General features: G+C 54.5%; 1 protein-coding gene across 10 annotated transcripts in view; it reads left to right on the top strand.

Moving 5' to 3' along the window:
• Positions 1-18,159, top strand: part of KDM2B (lysine demethylase 2B) — a 123,944-nt gene that overhangs the window by 31,995 nt on the left and 73,790 nt on the right. For 8 of the 10 annotated variants that reach the window (XM_082355831.1, XM_082355835.1, XM_082355825.1 and 5 more), the window contains 3 exons: positions 6,849-6,942; positions 8,095-8,248; positions 16,115-16,230. In XM_082355831.1, the coding sequence (XP_082211957.1) occupies positions 6,849-6,942; positions 8,095-8,248; positions 16,115-16,230 (364 nt within the window). Of the gene's footprint in view, positions 1-3,233; positions 3,449-4,013; positions 4,128-6,848; positions 6,943-8,094; positions 8,249-16,114; positions 16,231-18,159 lie in introns of those variants that run through there. The other 2 variants (XM_082355838.1, XM_082355826.1) reach the window with 2 other exon arrangements.

The following is an 18,159-nucleotide window of genomic DNA, read 5'->3' as shown; positions in this document are numbered from 1 at the left end:
CTGGGGAATTCCCTGGCTGTCCAGTGGTTAAGACTGCGCTTTCACTGCCGAGGGCCCAGGTTCAGTCCCCGGTCGGGAAACTAAGATCTCACAAGCTGCGCGGCACGACAAAACAAAACAAAACCCAAAACTTAGGGCTGGGCCTCAGTTCTTCACTATGTAGGCCTCTCCATAGGGCTGCTTGAGTGTCCTCATGACATGGCAGCTTCCTGCCCTCTGCCAGAAATGGTTTGAGAGAGAGCAAGGAGGAAGCCACAGTGCCTTTTAAAACCTAATTTTGGAAGTCACATACTGTTTACTTCTGCCATATTATAGTAGTTAAAAGCAAGTCACGAAGTCTAGCCCACACTCAAGGGAGGGGAATTTGGCTCTGCCTCTGGAAGGGGTGGGGAGCTCTCAAAGACTTTGTGGACAGGTTTTAAAACCTCTACAATCTCCTGGGTCTATGACATGGGCACACCTTTTTCACTTAGGACCGTTGGGTATTTTAACACATTCCAGAAAGAAATTAGTGAGTCCTTTCTGTTCTCATCTGCTCCTGTAGCCCACTGGGCTTGCAGAAATGAGGTTTGCTGGTGTATTAGAGATATACAGTGGACTGAAAGAGCTCAGAAGCCCAGCCAAAAGGGGATCCCGTGTAAAGCCTACATTTGGCCCCCCAAAATTGAAAATTGACTGCATTTTCTTCCCACGTACTTTCTGGGGGTACGCAGCTGAAACAGGATGGAGGCAGGCACTGGGATGACCAAGTTTCGGGGCTGCCTCTGTCTCTCCCTGAGCTACGGCAAATCTTTTATCTCATCTTAGAGACTCAGTTTTCCCTCTACAAAGTGGTGATCCTGTCGTCCCTGCCCTGCCTCCCTCCCATGATGTGGGGAAGATGGAGCCTGCAGTGGATGTGAAATGTGGTTGGGAGAAGATGTTTGTCTATGTGGCCTCCTGTAGACACACAGGGGCTGCAGCTGCCATTGGAATCCAGGCATCCTCTGCTTTTTAATCTACCCTCCCTCACATTTGCATAGGGCATCTCTACAGCCGATATTTACCTTCTCACTCTCATCAACCGTGTTTGTTGGCATCATAAATGATCGTCCCTGTGTAATATATCACATAGAGAAACTGACCTAGAGAGGCTGCTGATGTCACATGTGGGCCACGCCCCGGACCCAGGTCTCTGGATTCCTGGCTTTTCCCTTCTACCTCGAAAAGAAGAACAGAGAGAGCCAGCCTTTCCTGTGGTGCCATGTATGGCCCCAGGTGCTGTGTTAGACACTTAGCACACAGATCTCAATGATACTGGAAGCAAGTTACTATCCCCATTTAACAGACAAGGAAGCTGGAAATCTTAGTGGTTCAATGCAGTAATGGATGTAGCAGCTGAGTGTAAGACAGTAGGGGCTGGTGTGGCTTCTGGGTAACTGGAGAGGCAGCCTTTAAAAAAAATTTTTTTTTTTAAAGAGTACTGGCCAAACCAAGCATATCTAGGGCCTGGTTTGATCTGTAAGGGCCACCAGTTAGAGGGCCCTGACTAGTTTTAACAAATGGGATGCAGAGATCCAGAAGGGGGAAAGATTTGGTCCAGTGTCACATAGCTGATTAGAATAATTATAGGGCTGTTGCTGGGTGCTGCACTTACACAGATGAATCTGGTGTGGTCCCTACTCACAAGGATCTGGGCATTTGTGACTTAAAAAGTAATATGGGGGAGTTCCCTGGTGATCTAGTGGTTAGGATTCGGTGCTTTCACCGTGGAGGCCCGGGGAACAAATCCCTGGTCGGGGAACCATCCTGCATGCTGGGTGGTGCAGCCAAAATACAAAATAAAAAAAAAGAAAAAAGTAATATGTCTCCCATGTGGACAGCCTGATCCTGTTGTCAGGGCCTTCTCCTCTCTGAGTTCATTTAATTCAGTGACTGGTGCTCAAATCCAAGGTCGGGGATAGTCTTTGTCATTACTATCTTTTCTTTTAAATAGGCAAAGCATACATAAGGTAAAAAATTCAAACAGTTCCAGGGAGTTTACAGTTTAACCTCACAGCAGGCCATCAGGGAGGTACTAATGGGTGAGCCATCCAGTAAATGACACAAGGAAGCAACACCCTGGGCCAGGGCGTTGACCACCTTTAAATGGCTTAATGTTCAGTTCCCTAAAATGGGGATTATTAGGTTGTTTTAAGGGTAAAATGATATCATGCATGTAAGCAGCTATTATTATGAGCACTTGATAATTGGAACCTATTAATTAATAATTCTGGGTAGCCCAGGGAATGGGATTTGGCCAAAGAATCGAGAAGTTTGATTTCTGCCCCTGCAGACGCCATACCACCATCTCCTGGCCCCCCTTGTGGATTATGGGGGAAGGGTGGGATGGGAAGAGGGCTGTGGTCCTGATGAGCGTGCCCTGGAGGGGTGACTTCTGATTTGAGCTGGACTGACTTCTTCAGTTAGTGGTTGAGGTTTGGCTGTAGCCTGCAGACTCTGCTTCTTGAGATCTTGGGATTTACCAGGGAGACCTGGGGAGAAGGGCTGAGAAACTCTGAGACAGGCTGCTTGGGTAAGCACCCCACTACGAGGGTAGTGATCATGGTGAGTCACCACCTCTGAGCCTGTCTTGCTTTCTCATCTGTAAAATGGGTACAGTCCTGCAAATGACCTTACAGGGCTGTTGTGAAGATTGGATTAAGTAATCAAAGTGTTTATCTCAATGAATTCCCACAATAGTTCTATGATGTGGGGTTACACAGCTACTAAGGGGTCAGGTAGGGGCAGGCGCAGCAAAAGAGCATCTTAGATTGCAGATGAACGTCAGGTCACCTCCCTGCCCCCAGGGCAAGGAAACTGCTGAGAGAGGGGAAGTGGTTGTCCAAGGTCACAGCTAGTCTGTTTTAGGGCCAGAGCCGCATCCCTGATCTCTGGGCTGCCATGCCCGGAATCAGACAAGCCCTCCAACCCCTGGCACTGGTCCTTTCTATAGCTTTGCCCCGAGGGGTGCGTTTCAGGAAGGTGGTTTTGCTGGGTCGTCGCCTTCAGCAGCAGGACGGCGTCCACACTCCCTGAAAACGGGCGTGCGGGAGTCCCCGAGCGCCTGCCAGTAGAACGGAGGTGGGGAGAGCTACCCTCGTGCCCCCACCCAGCCCGGGCGAGGGGGCGGCCGTGGGCGGCGGCGGCGTCCCCTGGCGCTGGTCGGGCGCGCTTCCCTGTCGCCGCCGCGGCCTCCCTCCGCCTCCCTGGCAGCCGCCGTGCCGCGCGGGTGTTCAGTTTCTGCGCGGGGATGAGCGCAGGCTGCGCCCGGCTCCCCGAGAAAGGAACGAAGCGAGCGAGGGCTCCGCGGTCCTCGACCGGGGCCTGGCAGCACCGTGGAGGGGGCTCGGCTCTGGTCGCCGGGGCCGGACGAGCGTCGAGCCTCCGCCGCCAAAGGGGACGCCCGGGAGCCGCGCCACAGTTGAGGGTAACCGCGGGCGGGGCCGGGCGGGCGTTTCTGCGCTGCGCCCCGCGGGCCCGGGGCCGCCCTGGAGCCCCCCACTCCTTCGGGGCGCGCCGGGGCGGGGTGTGGGTCGCCTCCCTCCCGCGGGCTGCACGGCCGGCGTCACGGAGCCGCTCTTTGTGTCTCCCGGGGCTGCGTGTAAGTGTGTAGAGTGTGTGCACGCGCGCTCGGCGCCTCCAGCCCCGTCACCCGGTGCCAGCTTTCCAGGTCCCCCCGCCAGACCTTTGCCCGAGGGGACACCGCCTGGGCTGCCGGGGGAGTTTCGCTAAGTTGGAGGGAAAAGGGCGGGGTGGGGCTGCCCCGCCTCCCCTGACCCGAGGCAGCGCCCCAAAGTTGGTGCTGCAGGTGCAGCGCCCCCTCCTACCACGCTCCTCCCCAGCCAGCCCCGGCCTTGGGAGGCGGGAACCCCCCAAAGGCTTAGCTCGGGGGCGCGGGATTTTCAGCCGCCAACTTGGAGGGTGTCCTACACAGAAGCCGCCCGCGCCGTGAGTGGGGGTGTCGAGGGGCGCGGCTTTCCGGGCAGGGGGCGGCCGAGGCGGAAACCAGGCCGGCTGGCCGGCAGCGGCGAGAGCTTAGCGGCCGTGGCACCGAGCCGGGGTGCCCATGTGACTGCGGTGTGCTTTGGAAGAGGAAGCTGTTAGAGGTCAGTGCAAAGGCGTCACGCCAGAGCGAGCGAGAAGCAGGAGTGAGGGGGGAAACGCGGAATGAGTGCGGGGCAGGCGAGGAGGCAGGCGGGGTGACGGCTGCAGGGCCCCGGGACAAAAGCCGCCCCGTCCCAGCTACCCTGGCCACCCTAAAGCGTGCACTTGCCCGGCAGGAGGGGCGGCCCAGGCCTGGCAGCCAGGAAATGAGGGACATGGGAGGAGGGGCCTTTCATGGAGAGGCGGGGCTGGAAGTGGCGCCCCCAAGCTCCGAGGGGCCTCGGAGGGTGCTGAAGGGTGACTGGGAGGGCAGAGCAGACACAGGCTCAACTTGGAGAACTTTCCCTCGTACGCAGCAGCCGCAGCTCGCAGGGATTCCGTTTCTGCGTGTGCTGGGCAGGCTGGGGCTGCGGCAGGAGATTGGCAGGTTGGAGGTGGACGACCTGTTTGGCCAGGACGACTTGGGTCCTGGAGCCCAAGAGCCAAGCTCCTCTCCTTTCTGCTTTGGGCCCCTGGGTGGGTATCCAGCTGCAGACCGAAGGAAGCACCTCACCTTTCTCTACCCCACAAACACTTAAATTGTTTTCCCCAGACCATTCTGCTCAGGCCTGGAGGAGGTGGAAACCAAGGTTAGATTAAAGAAAGAGAAGAAGAAAACCGAGAGGAAGAGGTGGTTTTAGGAAAATGAGGACTAATATTTTGAAGTGGTGCTTGGAGAGAAGAGGCCGGTGTGGTCCATGCGGGTGGGGTGGACTGGGGCTTTAGCAGGCCCCCTACCCCTCCAGTTCCTTGGAGAGAAGAGAATCACCCAGGCCTTCAGAGTGGGGACCTGGCTTGGGTGGGCTGGGAGGAGGCAACAGGGTGTGCGACCGGAGCCGGAGCCGGAGCCGGAGCCGGAGCCGGAGCCGGAGCCGGAGCCGGAGCTGGGACTTTAACAACCCCAGCGCCAGCACCACAGCCCGCGCCTGTCTTCGTGACAGGGCTGCGTCCTGTGCTGTCAACTACACCCCTCCGATGGGGTTGCTAGGCAGCGGGGCTCTGATGTGCAGGAAGGCCTTCTGATTTGTCAGCCTCCTGCAGACACATGGTTAAGGCTCCTTCCAGCCTATCCGGAGGAGGGACGCGGGGCACGCCGCCTGCATACTGCCGAGCCCCGGGTCCACCTGAATGTGAGGTGCAAAAGGCAACCAGAGGGAGGGGGCGCCTGGAACCCTCCAGCCTCCTAACCAGCTCAGCCCACGTCCCCCCTGGCCCCCACCGTTATCTCCTCTCAGGCTGCTGGCTCCTCCCTGCCCGTCCCCGCCCCATTCCTCTCCTCTTCCCAAACCATGGAAAAGCAAAGTGCAGCGGGGAAAAGAGGTCAGTGGGGTAAGCATGTGTATGCGGGCCTCCGGAGGTGCCAAGGTGTGGGAGCATGAGCTGTGGGGGACTGCCCCAGCCCTGCTCTTGTGGCTCTTGGGGGAAGGGGTGGGTGAGAGGGAGGGGGCCCTGGCACTGCAGTCTGCCAGGCCCGAACCTGGAAGCCTGTCTGTCCCCCCTCCTCCTAAGCTCTGCCCACCCCTAGGAGGGCAGCAAGTGGAGGGGGGAGGGAGGGGACGGGTGAGTTCCTGTAAGGAAGGGTGGGTTGTCTGGCAGTTGCTAGAGCTTAGAAGGGGGGCTGCTGGCAGGTTTCTTCTCCCGAATGCCCTCCCTCTGTCCAAGCCGCTCAGGGCCAGGCTCTCTCTCTGTGTCTCCTTCCCTCCCTCTCTGCCACTCCACCACCCCACCCCCAGGGTCTTTATCACTTTACTTGTTTTTTAGCAGCTTTATTGAGGGACAGTTCACATACCATTCATCCACTTAAAGTGTACAATTCAATGTTTTTAGTATGTTTACAGAGCTGTGCAACCACCATCAATTTTGGAACATTTTTGTCACCCCACAACGAAGCCCTGTACCCATTAGCAGTCACTCCCCATTTCCTCCCAACACCCCCAGCCTCTGGCCACCACTAACCTGCTCTCTGTCTCTGTAGATCTGCCTACTCTGGACATTTCATACGTGGAATTATACACTTTCAGCTGCATTGCTTACTTTGCAATCATTTGCAGTTCGTCTTGCCATTTAACTTTCCCAGGGTAGTGCTCCCTTAAGAGTGTTTCATCCTTAATGGCAGGAGTCTTATGCGTTTCTCTAAGTGCCATGCCTAGCTCTGGGCTGGACCACTGGTTGGCTCTCAGTACATGATTGTTGAATGAATGAGGAGATGAATGGGGACTAGTAATTGGCAAGCTATACAGGTGGTTTACAGCTGAATTCCAGAGGGCCCAGCTGCTGCAAAGGGGCCTGGCAGCTTGGGAGAACTGCAGGTATAGGAGCTGAAAGGAGCAGAAATGAAGCCTCTTGCTTGGGTAGGAGGCAGGGGTGGGGCAAGAGTAAAAACCGTCTGCGAGGAAGGAACCAAGTGGCCTGTGGGTTGCCAGCTCTCTCTTGGGAACCTGAAAACAAAAATGCCTCTCCCAGCCTTGGGGGCAGGTAGCCAATGCTTGAGATTCGCCACCTGATCACAGGGGCTTCCCCCATGGGGAACTCCGATTAGATTTGGGTCTTAAAAAAAAAAAGAAAATTCCCCAGTGTCAGCATTTATAAAAGGGCAGCAGGTCAAGCATCTCTGAAGCTGTTTGCTCACCTCCTGTGATTCAGGCATTGAATTGTTTTTCTGCTTCCCCACTTCTGTGCTGCAGGTACTGTCTGATGAGCGTGAAAGGTTGTTTCACTGACTTCCACATCGACTTTGGAGGCACTTCCGTTTGGTACCATGTTTTCCGGGGTGGGAAGGTGAGTTGAGTCTCTTCAGATCTCTGTGCATGCCTGGCTGTTTGTGCATGGAGGGGCTCGCTCATCTTTCTGCTTCTGCCCCCCCCCCCCCCCCCCCCCCCCCCCCCGCCTCCAGCCAGACCCCGCCCTGTGAGGACTTTCTCACCCTCTGTCTTCTTCTGGAGGGAAAGATCAAGGTCAACTGCTCACCCTCTGTCTTCTTCTGGAGGGAAAGATCAAGGTCAACTGCTCACCCTCTGTCTTCTTCTGGAGGGAAAGATCAAGGTCAACTCCTCACCCTCTGTCTTCTTCTGGAGGGAAAGGTCAAGGTCAACTCTTTTGTATCACATCTGGTCAGCCTTTCACACCTGCTTACCCAGTCCAGTGTCCTACGCATCTTAGGCCAAATTAGAACTCCAGATTTGGCTCCCAAGAACCTCCAGCATTCATTTCCCCCAGCTATAATTTCAGCTCCAGCACTGGGACCTTTTAACTTAAAAGTCTAGTTGCCTGCAAGAACAGTTTACATTAGGGACAGACATCACCCAGAGGAAGGACGTGAGGCATGTGTTCAGGGTGCTCCTGCTGTGTCTGCTCCTGTGTGCATGTCCACGTGGGGGCATAGGGGTCCCTGCACGGATGTGGGTGCTCCTTGAGAATACGTGTGTGCTGCCCTGCTCCTCTGGGTCTGCGTGTGCATTTGTCTTAACCGAATGTGTTGGAAGAAATTCCGGGTAGGAAGTCATCCCTCTTGGTTCCAGATGTTTTTCCTCCTTCTCCAGAGCCAGCACAAGCTGGTTTTATTTATTGGGCCATTTTATCCTACAACTTAGGAAATTCCCCTTCTTCTCCTTCCCCCACCTCCCTGACAAGCCCACGGCTCAGGAGAAAGAATGTTCCACTCAGTCCAGGAAGTCTTCCCACCCTGGTGTTTCAGCTGGAACGGAGATTCTCTAAAGGCGGGCAAGGGGTGTCCCAGAAGGGCGGCACAGCCTTCCCTGCCACCCCAGAGACCCTTTGGGCCTGATCCTGGAAGGGTCCCCAGGGATGGGTCCTCCCCCATCCTCCCTGCTCCCAGGCAGGTGGGGCTGTCTTCTGGGTTGTGGCAGAACCTGGAAGAAATGAGAGACTTTGGCCTGGATCTTTAACTGATTGCTTCCTTTTCCTCCTAAGATCTTTTGGCTGATTCCTCCAACCTTGCACAATTTGGCACTGTACGAGGAGTGGGTGCTGTCAGGCAAACAGAGCGACATCTTCCTGGGAGACCGTGTGGAGCGATGCCAAAGAATTGAGCTGAAACAGGGCTACACGTTTTTCATCCCTTCCGGTAGGTTCCCGCGAGACTGGCTCTGGGCTCTTGCTCGGCCACTGACTCTTAGCAGCCTCCTGTTGGCCCGGTGGCCTCAGCCCGGTGTTTAGGCCAAGTGATGGGGTTTCTCTGGGCCTCCTTGCCCTTGGCAGTCCCTGAGAGAAGGAGAGAAGCAGGCCTCAGGCTGCAGGGAAAAGTAGCCTCTCACATCTTACCTGTTTTTTCCTGCCTGTGGGCTAGAATTCTCTCTTGGGGAGAAAGCCTCCTGAGGGCCCTCCCTCAGGGGAAGTTTGAATGCCTTCCTCCAAGATGTCCTGCTGAGATTTCTGAGGATGGTCCCGTGGGGAGGGGAGGGGCAACTTTATCCTGATGGCTGGGGAGGGGAGAAGGGAGAGTTGGCCCAGGGGAAGAGGGTAGAGGGGAATGCGCCCAGAGTGGCAGCTTCCTTCCTGCAGAACAAGATGAAATGTAATTGGGATCAAGGTCAGTTTCTGTACTTGGACTCTCCCCTTTCCAAAAAAAAAAAAAATTAACTACAACTATAGAAGAGGGCAATAATTAAGAGCATGGGCCCTGGGGCCAGAAAACCCCGCCCTAATTCAAATTCCTGCTCTGCGGCTTACAAGCGTGACTTCCTGGAAATGACTTAATCTCAGTGCCTCAATGTTCTCATCTGTAAAATGGAAGACTTCCCAGGGTGGTAGTGAGGACTGAGTGAACCGAGACCTATTTGCCTACAGCTCCTGGGAGATGGGCTGAGGGCTTTTGGCCAGTTACAGGCTGAGTCACTAGTGGATGTGGCAGATGACCTGGGAATCTTAGGCTACATTTTAGTGGAAGTGTTTTACCCAGCATGAGGGAGGTGACAGTCCCACTGTATAGAGTGAGAGGGTTGGGCCACATGTAGGAGATTGTGTTCCTCGTGGGTTGTAATTACTTACCCTCGTGGGTAAGTCAACCTCGAGAGAGAGAAGAGTCTGGATACCACATCAGGTGAGATGAATTTGAAGGAGGAATTGGGTTGTTTTACCCAGGAAGTGAAGGTGTATGGTAACGGCCATCAGCCAGTTGAAGGATCATATCTTGGAAGACGAGGTATAGCTAAGTGGTATTGGAATGAGTTGCTCTGCTAGGCACTGAGCTCCCCGTCACTGGAGGTACACAAGTAGAGGCCATATGCCAAGGAGCCTGCAGGGAGATTGCCACTGAGAGGAAGCTTGGATCTTAGGGTCCAAGGCCTCCTTTGAGGCCACTAAGATCCATTGGATGGAGAGGCTGGTCGCTGGTCACACTTAAGTTTCTGAGAGTTGGACTGGAGTTGGCCTTGGGTCTGGACATCAAGTCAGTGTCAACTGAAGGGGGAGCGGTTGTGGTGGCAGTTCCCACCATGGGGATGGGACCTGCACACGCGGGCTCTTCTAGAAAGTTGGGCAGAGATTTCACTATTAGGGAAGTTTGGGATTTGGAGGTGGCGGGGTTTAGTGGGGGTGACTTTATTGTCAGGGCCTCAGGTCCATCCTTGGAGCTGCTTGACTCCGGGAGGGGAGGGACTGCTGCTTGGGACAGGAGGGAATTGCAGTTGGTGGGCAGCATTTATGGAGCACACCCTGGAAGGAGGTGGTATCCTGCAGCGTGTCCAAGGCCACTCTGTAGGTGTTGGAAGATTGGCCCTGGTAGAGTCAAAGGGAGGCTGGCGTGCTCTTGGCCTTGCTGCTGTCTTTGTGACTTTGGGCTGATCTCTACCCATCTCTGTGCCTCAACTGTCCCATCTCTACAGTGGGGGCAGGGTGAGGCTGAACTCTGGGATCCTCAAGATCCCTCCCAACTCTGTCCCCTGAGTGCAGGCCTCCTTAGCCTCCCTGGGAGGACAGGCGTTTTTCTCTCGCAGGGCCTTTTTCAGAACTGGGAGGTGGCCCATTGCTTTCCCCCGATCTGGGATGGGAAGGGTGTTAATTTTGGTGCCTTAAGCAAGTTGGAAAAGGTCTCAAGAAGCAGCATCTAAGCCCCAGCAGGGGTGTGACTGTGTGTTGAAGGTAGGAAGAGGGGACGTGATTTGAACTGCCGCTGGTAGGAGTCTATTTAGAACTCAGCAAAGACTTTTGACCCTAACAGTCTTGAGTGAGACACTAGGAATTTTTTCCTGGGTTTTGGGAAGCAAAAACGGGACAGTTGGAATTTGTCACCTTCTCAAGGGCAGGGTGTACATGTGATTCCCAGACATTGATTTCATGAAGTTAAAAAAAAAAAGTTGGGAACTGATATCAACGTTATTATCTTGTAGTTTTGCTAAATATGGGCATTAATTTAAAAAAACAACCTGTCAGCTACTTTTGCTGATGCTTCATGAAAGGAGGACTATTCTGACACTAAAAAAGGTGGGAGTACATAATTCCAAAATAAAGGACAGTTACTACTTGAAATTTGATGGGTTTGAGTTTATGAGAATCTATACCATCTTCATTTTTCTTATTTTGTTGTCAACCAGTGAAGACTAAAGGACCAGAGTTTTGGAGTCACTGAACTAGCTGAGCATCTTGGGTCTTCACACCCTCTGAACCAGACGCACATCTGAGATTTTGGTAGCTGGGATGTGGCTTTGGGGAGAGAGCCTTGGGGAATCCCACCACTGCACGTGAGCTTTTGGGTGTGGAAAGTGGAGAATCTAATTCTGGCATTTCCCACCTCTGACCTGGGTTTTCACCTCCACAGTGTGACCTTAGATGTGCCCTACCTCACGCTGGCCTCAAGCCTCACCATCAGCTCTGTGAAAGCTCATGGATGCCATTGGGTTAGGAAGATTTTAAATGTCACAGTATCTTTGTGAGACTTGGTTTATCTTTTTCTTCTTTTGTCTGAGGGTGAAGGGGTTGGGTGCTAGCTATGCTTCAGAGGTGGTGGTTCTTCAGGCCTCATTCCTGGTTAGTCCAGGAAAGCTGCCTGGAAGAGGAAGACTGTTGAAGGTGACTGAGGAGTAAGATGACCTGGAGAAAGGGGCTTGGATTTGTCCCGTTGAGCTGGCCAGCTCTCGAAGGTGGAGGAGGTGGGAATACAGTAGCCTCGCCAGGGCACACAGAGTCAGAGTCAGAGTTGGGAGTGGCCCGGGAGTCACCAAGATTCAGCCTGATCATTAGGAGTAAGGAAAGCTGGAGTTGGAACTCAGCAGTGGAACTGGTGACATCTTTTTCCTTCCCTTGACCTGACCTATGGCCAGTTCCCCCTCTGGCTTCACCTGCCCAGGTGAACTGTAGTTAATAGTAATAACTTGCATTACTGAGCAACAATCATTTTATGTACATCACTTCTCCGTAAGAATGTAAGGAAACATCCCCCTACCCCCACTCCCACCCCCTTTTTAAAAGTGAAGTTTCCTGAGGCCCAGAGAGGTGAACAAACTTGTCCAAGGTCACACAGTTAATAAGTGACAGGGCAGGATGAGAACCCAGGTGTGTCTAGTTTGAGAACCCACCTGGTTCCCTGTCAGCCTGGGAATCAGCAGGCTTGGGATCTGGTCCCCCTTCTCGGCTGTGTGACTTTGGGAGAATTATGTGCTCATTTAATAAACTTTCTTAAGGGTCCACTTGGCAGTGCAGAACGTGCTGGGGAGGACGTGAGATGTACACTCCATTGTGAGTGTATGTCCAGCCAGGTAGCAGCAGGTGGAGCCCAGTACAGGGGCTTGGGAAGGACCCTGGGGTCCGTGGCTTGGGCTGGCCTGAAAGTATTTCCCATCCTTGCCTTGTAGTAAAATTCACAGTAGCCCCAGGTATTCCTTAGACTTGGGCAAGTCTGAGAAACAGTAACTCCTAGCTATTTAATGGTATAACATGGCTTGGACCTGAGATAATCTATCTGTAAAATGGGTACAGAGCAGAGAAAGGCTGGCAGTGAAGCAGGCTGGGGTGGAGGGGCTCTGGGAAACTGGGGAATTGCTGCTCAGCTCCAGCCTGGTGGGCCCATCTTCTCATTTTTCTGGAGAGGAAAGGAGTTCAGATAGCCTTGTGAAATTTCCCCATTTTTTTTTTTTTTAGTTAATTTAATTTTTTGTTTTTGGCCGCATTGGGTCTTTGTTGCTGTGTGCAGGCTTTCTCTAGTTGAAGCGAGCGGGGGCTACTCTTAGTTGCGGTGGGCGGGCTTCTCACTGCTGTGGCTTCTCTTGTTGCGGAGCACGGGCTATAGGTGCGCAGGCTCAGTAGTTGTGGCGCATGGGCTTAGCTGCTCCGCGGCATGTGGGATCTTCCCGGACCAAGGCTCGAACCCGTGTCCCCTGCATTGGCAGGCGGATTCTTAACGACTGCGCCACCAGGGAAGCCTGAAATTTCCCCATTTTGATAACACAGGTGGGTCAAACTATACACGCCCCTGGGTCTGATGCAGCCCGTGGCCTGGCAGTTTGGGCCCCTGGTACCAGCTCTGAGGTCCCAGAGAGGAGAGGCCCTCCTGGCTTCATCCTGGCAGCCACAGTGCCCAGCCCCCAGTGGCCAGCACAGGGAGTTCATGGGTGCTCCTGAAGGAAGCAGGCCGTGGGCCTCTGTGAGGCACCCCTGAGTTCTGGGACCTTTGGGTTTATCCCTGCAGCAGCCACACAAATGTGGGTCAGGGGCCTTTTCATTCCGAACCCTGAGCGTTTGGGCTGTGGGTCAGACACCATGTGCCCCCGCGGCCTTCTCGGCCCTTCCCGTCCCAGAGAATACCCGTCAGTTGGTTTTGTGGGTTGCCTGCTTTCCTTCCATGACTGGATCTGTCCCTTGTCGCTTGGCCTGATAGCCTCTGTTAATCGCCTTCGTGTTGTTGGGGACTCTGGCCTGGAAGCAGGAGGCAGATGCCAGCCTCCCCGGTGCAGTCACCAGTCTGGGAACAATTGCTCTCTCGTGCTTCCTGGGATGCAATGAACGAGTATTGGGAGGGTGGGTTCAGATGGGGCTTCTGAACGCTGTTATTTCCACTCCCTGGTTCTTCTGGAGGCAAATGTTTATTTAAAAAAAATTTGTTTTTAATCTTTTTTTTTTTTTTTTAATTTTTAAAATTTTTTGGCCGCGCTGCACGGCATGTGGGATCTTAGTTCCCCGACCAGGAAAGGAACCAGTACCCCCTGCGGTGGAAGCGCCGGGTCTTAACCACTGCACCACTAGGGAAGTCCTAGAAGCAAGCGTTTAAGTAATGGAGCAGATGTGAGGAGGGCTGGGGGCAGGGGCTGGGCAGCTACTCTAATCCAGGCCAGGCTGCCTGACCTACCTGCGAGGCACCGGCCTGGAGAGGAGAGTGGAGAGAAGCTTCTAGAACCCCTGGAATGTCAGTACAGACTCCCTGCCCCTCTCCTCGCAACAGCACCTCTCACATCAGGGGAATAGGTGTAAGTCAAGTGAGTCTGCGTTTCCAGAAGGGAGAGTCCGGGGCTGATGAATGCAGATTCACGAGGGTGCCGTTCTTTCCAAAGCCCTCGTGATGGACGGGGCTACCACGAATATCAGCGGCAGTTGCTTACACGGTTTGAGTTCTTACAAGGGAAGCAGTGGTCTTCTTCATTTCACACGGGCACGTGGAGGCCGGGAGAGGGGACAGTCAGGTGCCCCGGGCCACGTGGTGAGTCAGCACTGGGGACAGTCTCCAACACGGGCCCCTGGACGTGGGCTTTCATAGGCATTAGGTGGGCATGCGAGGAGCATAGGAAAGGGACCCAGGAATCCTTGTCCCATTCAGGCTTCACCCCACCACGAGCATGTGCTTGAACCCGGCCGTCCTAGGTCCCAGTCTTAGGAAATGTTGCTTAAATAATGCTGGTGGTGGTAACAACAATAGTAATAGACAGTGTGGCTCCGCTTGGTAGAAACAAAAAAAAAATGTACAGTTGAGGATATCAGCTGGTACACAGCTGAGGCGAAGAGGCTGAAGCAGATGTGGAAACCGGGACTTGTTTTTTTTGGTTTTTTTTGGCCCCGCCGCGGGGCCTGCAGGATTTTGGTTCCCGGACCAGGGATAGAACTTGTGCCGCCTGCAGTGGAGGCGCGGAGTCTTAACCACCGGATCGCCAGGGAAGTCCCGGAAACCGGGAAACCGGGAAACCGGGACTTTAGAGACGCAGCCTCACTGCTGCGCGGGGCGGGGCGGGGGGCAGGGAGGTGGTGGGGAAGGATCCCAGGTAGCTCCGCAAGGGCACACCTGGCGGGCAAGGGCACACCTGGCGGGCAGAGCGGCGGGCAGAGCTGTGGGCGGGTAACTGCAGAAGCGGGTTACATAAAGCCTTTGCTCCTGTGCTCCTGGCTGGCGGGTTTCCCCTGCCCTCCCCTGAGCACCACCAGCTCTGTCCCACCTATGGTCCCCAGCAGGGGCGGGCCCGCCGCCCAGAGTGTTGACACAGATGCCAGCAGTGGCCTCGCAGCCTCCGAGCTCTCTTCCCAGGTGGCAGCCCGGCTCCCGGCAGCCGTGGCCACCCGTGGCTGCCCGTGACTCAGGGCTGGCGTGTTCGGCTCACCGAGGAAAGAGGCTGGAACTGCTCCTGCTCGGCGTGGGCGGGGAGGCCTCTATACTTAGCCTCCGAGCGAATGAATTAGGCTCAGGGTTGTGGAGAAGGCTTGGGATCTCAGGTTGCCCCTGTCTGTCCCCTTTCCCCTCTGCTGACCCTCTGTCTTTCACCGTGAGTCCCTTGGCCTCTGTCTGTCCTTGTCTTCACCTCTGTCTTTCTTGGTTCCCTTTTTGCCTCCCCTCCATGTTTGCAGGCCTGTCTCCCGGGACTCCCAGGCCTGTGCTAATAAGCCTCTGATGCAGCGGCAGTGCAGCATGGCGGTTAAAAATGGAGCCGCTGTCACTCACCTGCTGTGACGTCATTCAGCAAGTGACTTCCTTCTCGGAGCCTCGGTTTCAGCATCTGTAAATGGGAGTGGGTTATAATGCCACCCCTCCCCTCGCTCTGCACTGTCCAGTATGGTAGCCAGGAGCCGCATGGAGGACTGTTGAGCACTGGACACACGTTCAGTCCATCATTGAAGGAATTAGGCGGCTTGCTTTGTCTCTAGCCTTCATGGACCAAGCGGAGGCCAACTCCCTGGGTTCCAATCCTTATAAGTGACTTCACTTTTCTGTGCCTCAGTCTTCTCGTCCGTAATTTGGGGGTGAATATCACATGTACCTTGTAGGGGTCTTGTGAGGATTCAATGAGAGGAGCCCTGTAAAGCCCTCAGGCCAGTGCCTGGCACAAAGGTAGTCCTCAATTATCCTTCTCATGATTGCAGTGCCAGCCTTTGGGCCAGGAGCTCAGGGAGATGAAAAAGCCATGCCCCAAGGTGTTAATAAGCTGCAGTCGGCAGGAGAGAGACTTGTCAGCAGTTATAGGGCAGAGCAGAAGCAGAACTGATATGGGGATGCAGGTGTCGTGTGGCTGAGGAGACCACCTGGAAATGGGCCTTGGAGGATTTTGATGGCAGGGGGTGGCTTCGGGCAGAGGAGGCATCTAGGTTCTGGCGGGATGTCACGACCCTTAGTTGTGGCCCCGAGCAATCCTTGACACCTCCTGATGAGGAAAAGGCTTAAGGACATATGAGTAGCCTGAGTGAGGGGTTTTCAGCTCCCTGGCCTGCCTCTCTGCTGGCTGCTGCAGCCAGGTCCATTGTAACGCGTCATCACCAAGGTCTTCAGGACAAGGGGGTTGGTCTGCAGCTGCCCAGGACCGACTTGAGCTAGCCAGGGGTCACTGCCAGCAGCAGTCGGTGGGGCTGCGGGTCTGGGTCCTCTAGGCCCGCCAGGAGCTCAGCCCTTGGCATCAGGCGGCCCAAGCATCCTCCCTCTGGCCCTGGGTGCTCACCTGGGCCTCCTGCGCCCTCCTGCATGTGGGCGTAGTGAGGGGCCCCGAAGGGCCAATGGCTGACCCTCTCTGTGCCCTCCCCACCCCAGGCTGGATCCATGCAGTCTACACCCCCGTAGACTCTCTGGTGTTCGGCGGAAACATTCTGCACAGCTTCAACGTGCCCATGCAGCTGCGGATCTACGAGATCGAGGACAGAACGCGGGTGAGGCGGCTTCCTTTTCTTCTCGTGGCCACACCGGCCCCCGAGCTCTGCCTGGTGCTTGGGGCGCACGGGACGGTCATTCCGAAGTCCTTCCTGGTCCCTTGTCCCTCCTGCTCCCTGCCTCAAGCCGGGTCTTGGTCCTGGTTCTGCAGGGCAGGGGGTGCCCGCGAGAGCCCCACCCAGAGCCCCGGGAGTTTCTGTTCACCTCCAGGCCGGTGACAGCCGAAACCCCCTGTTGAAGAGGAAGTATCTCTTGAGAAAGCACCGTGAGATGTCAGGAACCGTGCCTCTTCCTTCTTCCCACGTGTATAAAGGGATGTGAGGGAGTGGGGGGATTTCATGGTTGTTGTGGTGGTGGTTTGGAGCGGGGGAGGCTGGACCTTGGAAGGTAGGTCAGGTCTTGACCATGTGGGGACCCCAGATGTGATGTAGGACCCCGAGGAAGCCAGTGTCTGTGAGTCCCCTAGGGACTGTCTGAGTTTTGCCTCAGTGTCTGCTTGTGGCTGGGGGAGGGTCCCCTTTTCTCCTTGATGGTTTCTCAGACACTGCATCCCACCCCCAGCCCCATGCCCTAGGAGCAGGGGCCAAGGCTCAGACACCTGACATGGGCCCTCTGCTGTGCTCTGTTCCATTCCATGAGGTTCCTCTGAAAAGCACTGGCTCTTCCTTGCTGGAACTTGACCCAGCGTCCCCAGGCATTTGAGACAGGTCTGAGAGTGGGAAACTGGGGCAAAAAGGGCCTACGTCTTCTTTTCTCTTACAGTTCTTCAAATATTTCTTCTCTCTCTTTTTTTTAAACTGAGATATAATCCACAGACACAAAGTGCACAATTCAGTGGCATTGAGCACATTCACAATGTTGTGCAGCCATCACTTCTAATTCTAAGACATTCTCATCACCCCAAAAAGAAACCCCATACTCAGTAGCAGTCACTCCCCATTCCCCCCTCCCCAGCCTCTGGCAGTCACTGGTCTGCTTTCTATCTCTATGGATTTGCCTGTTCTGGATATTTTATGTAAATGGAATCATATAAAATGTCCTTTTGGTCTGGCTTCTTTCACTTAACATCGTGTCTTCAAAGTTCATCTGCGTTGTGGTATTTGTCAGTGCTTTGTTCCTTTTTATGGCTTAATCATATTCCGTTGTATGGATAGACCACACCTGGTCTTCTTGGGCTTTGCATTGGAGTTGACTTTTTTCCCAGAGAGGGTTGTCATGCCTGGACCCTAAAGAAACATCTCATAGAAGCAGATGCTCTGTGCCCAGGGTTCGTGCCTTTCTTGGTCTTGTTTCCAGGCCTTGGTCTGCATGGAATCACATACATGAGTCAAAGTCTTAGCCACTGTGTATGCATCTGACCTTTTTAATAGCCCCAGTGTTGAGGGACCTTGTCCAAGGGTTTCCTGGGGACCACTTTGAACCATATTCAGTGGGCAGGTAGGTGTGTTAACAAGGTCAAATATACATTCTTCAGATAGGCCAGTTTGCTGCTGGGTGCCCAGATCTGCAGAGACTGGGTCTTGCTTTGTGGATTTTTGTGCCTCTCTTTTCTGTTGCCTGCCTACCATCCCTTTCCGGGTCTGGCGGGGAGGCCAGTCCCAGCCCTGGTCTGGGGGATGCTGCCCTGTGGCGTTCTAGAGAAAGGCACCATTTGGGTGTGAGTGGTCATCCTATCATCTGGGTCAAGTGTTGTCTGGGACTCTGGCCAACTGTTCTTTGGCCAGCCCTGAAGAATGGGCCAGTTTGTTTGTGAGCAGACAAGTAGGTGTGGGATAGAAAAGGAGAAAAAAGTCAAGCCCACAACTTTCCAGGCAATTCCTGAAAGCCAGAGTCGGGCTGGGATTTCTAAAGGCTTCAGGAACTCACTTGGCAGCCGTCCCCCTCCCCCAGGGAATCTGGATCATACATCTCAGTGGATTTGGGCCCCA

Source organism: Balaenoptera borealis (genome assembly GCF_965194805.1).
Source record: "Balaenoptera borealis genome assembly, chromosome: 14".
Classification (NCBI taxonomy): domain Eukaryota; kingdom Metazoa; phylum Chordata; class Mammalia; order Artiodactyla; family Balaenopteridae; genus Balaenoptera; species Balaenoptera borealis.
The sequence above is the reverse complement of the archived record's forward strand: the minus strand, read 5'-3'. Positions and strand labels throughout refer to the sequence as shown.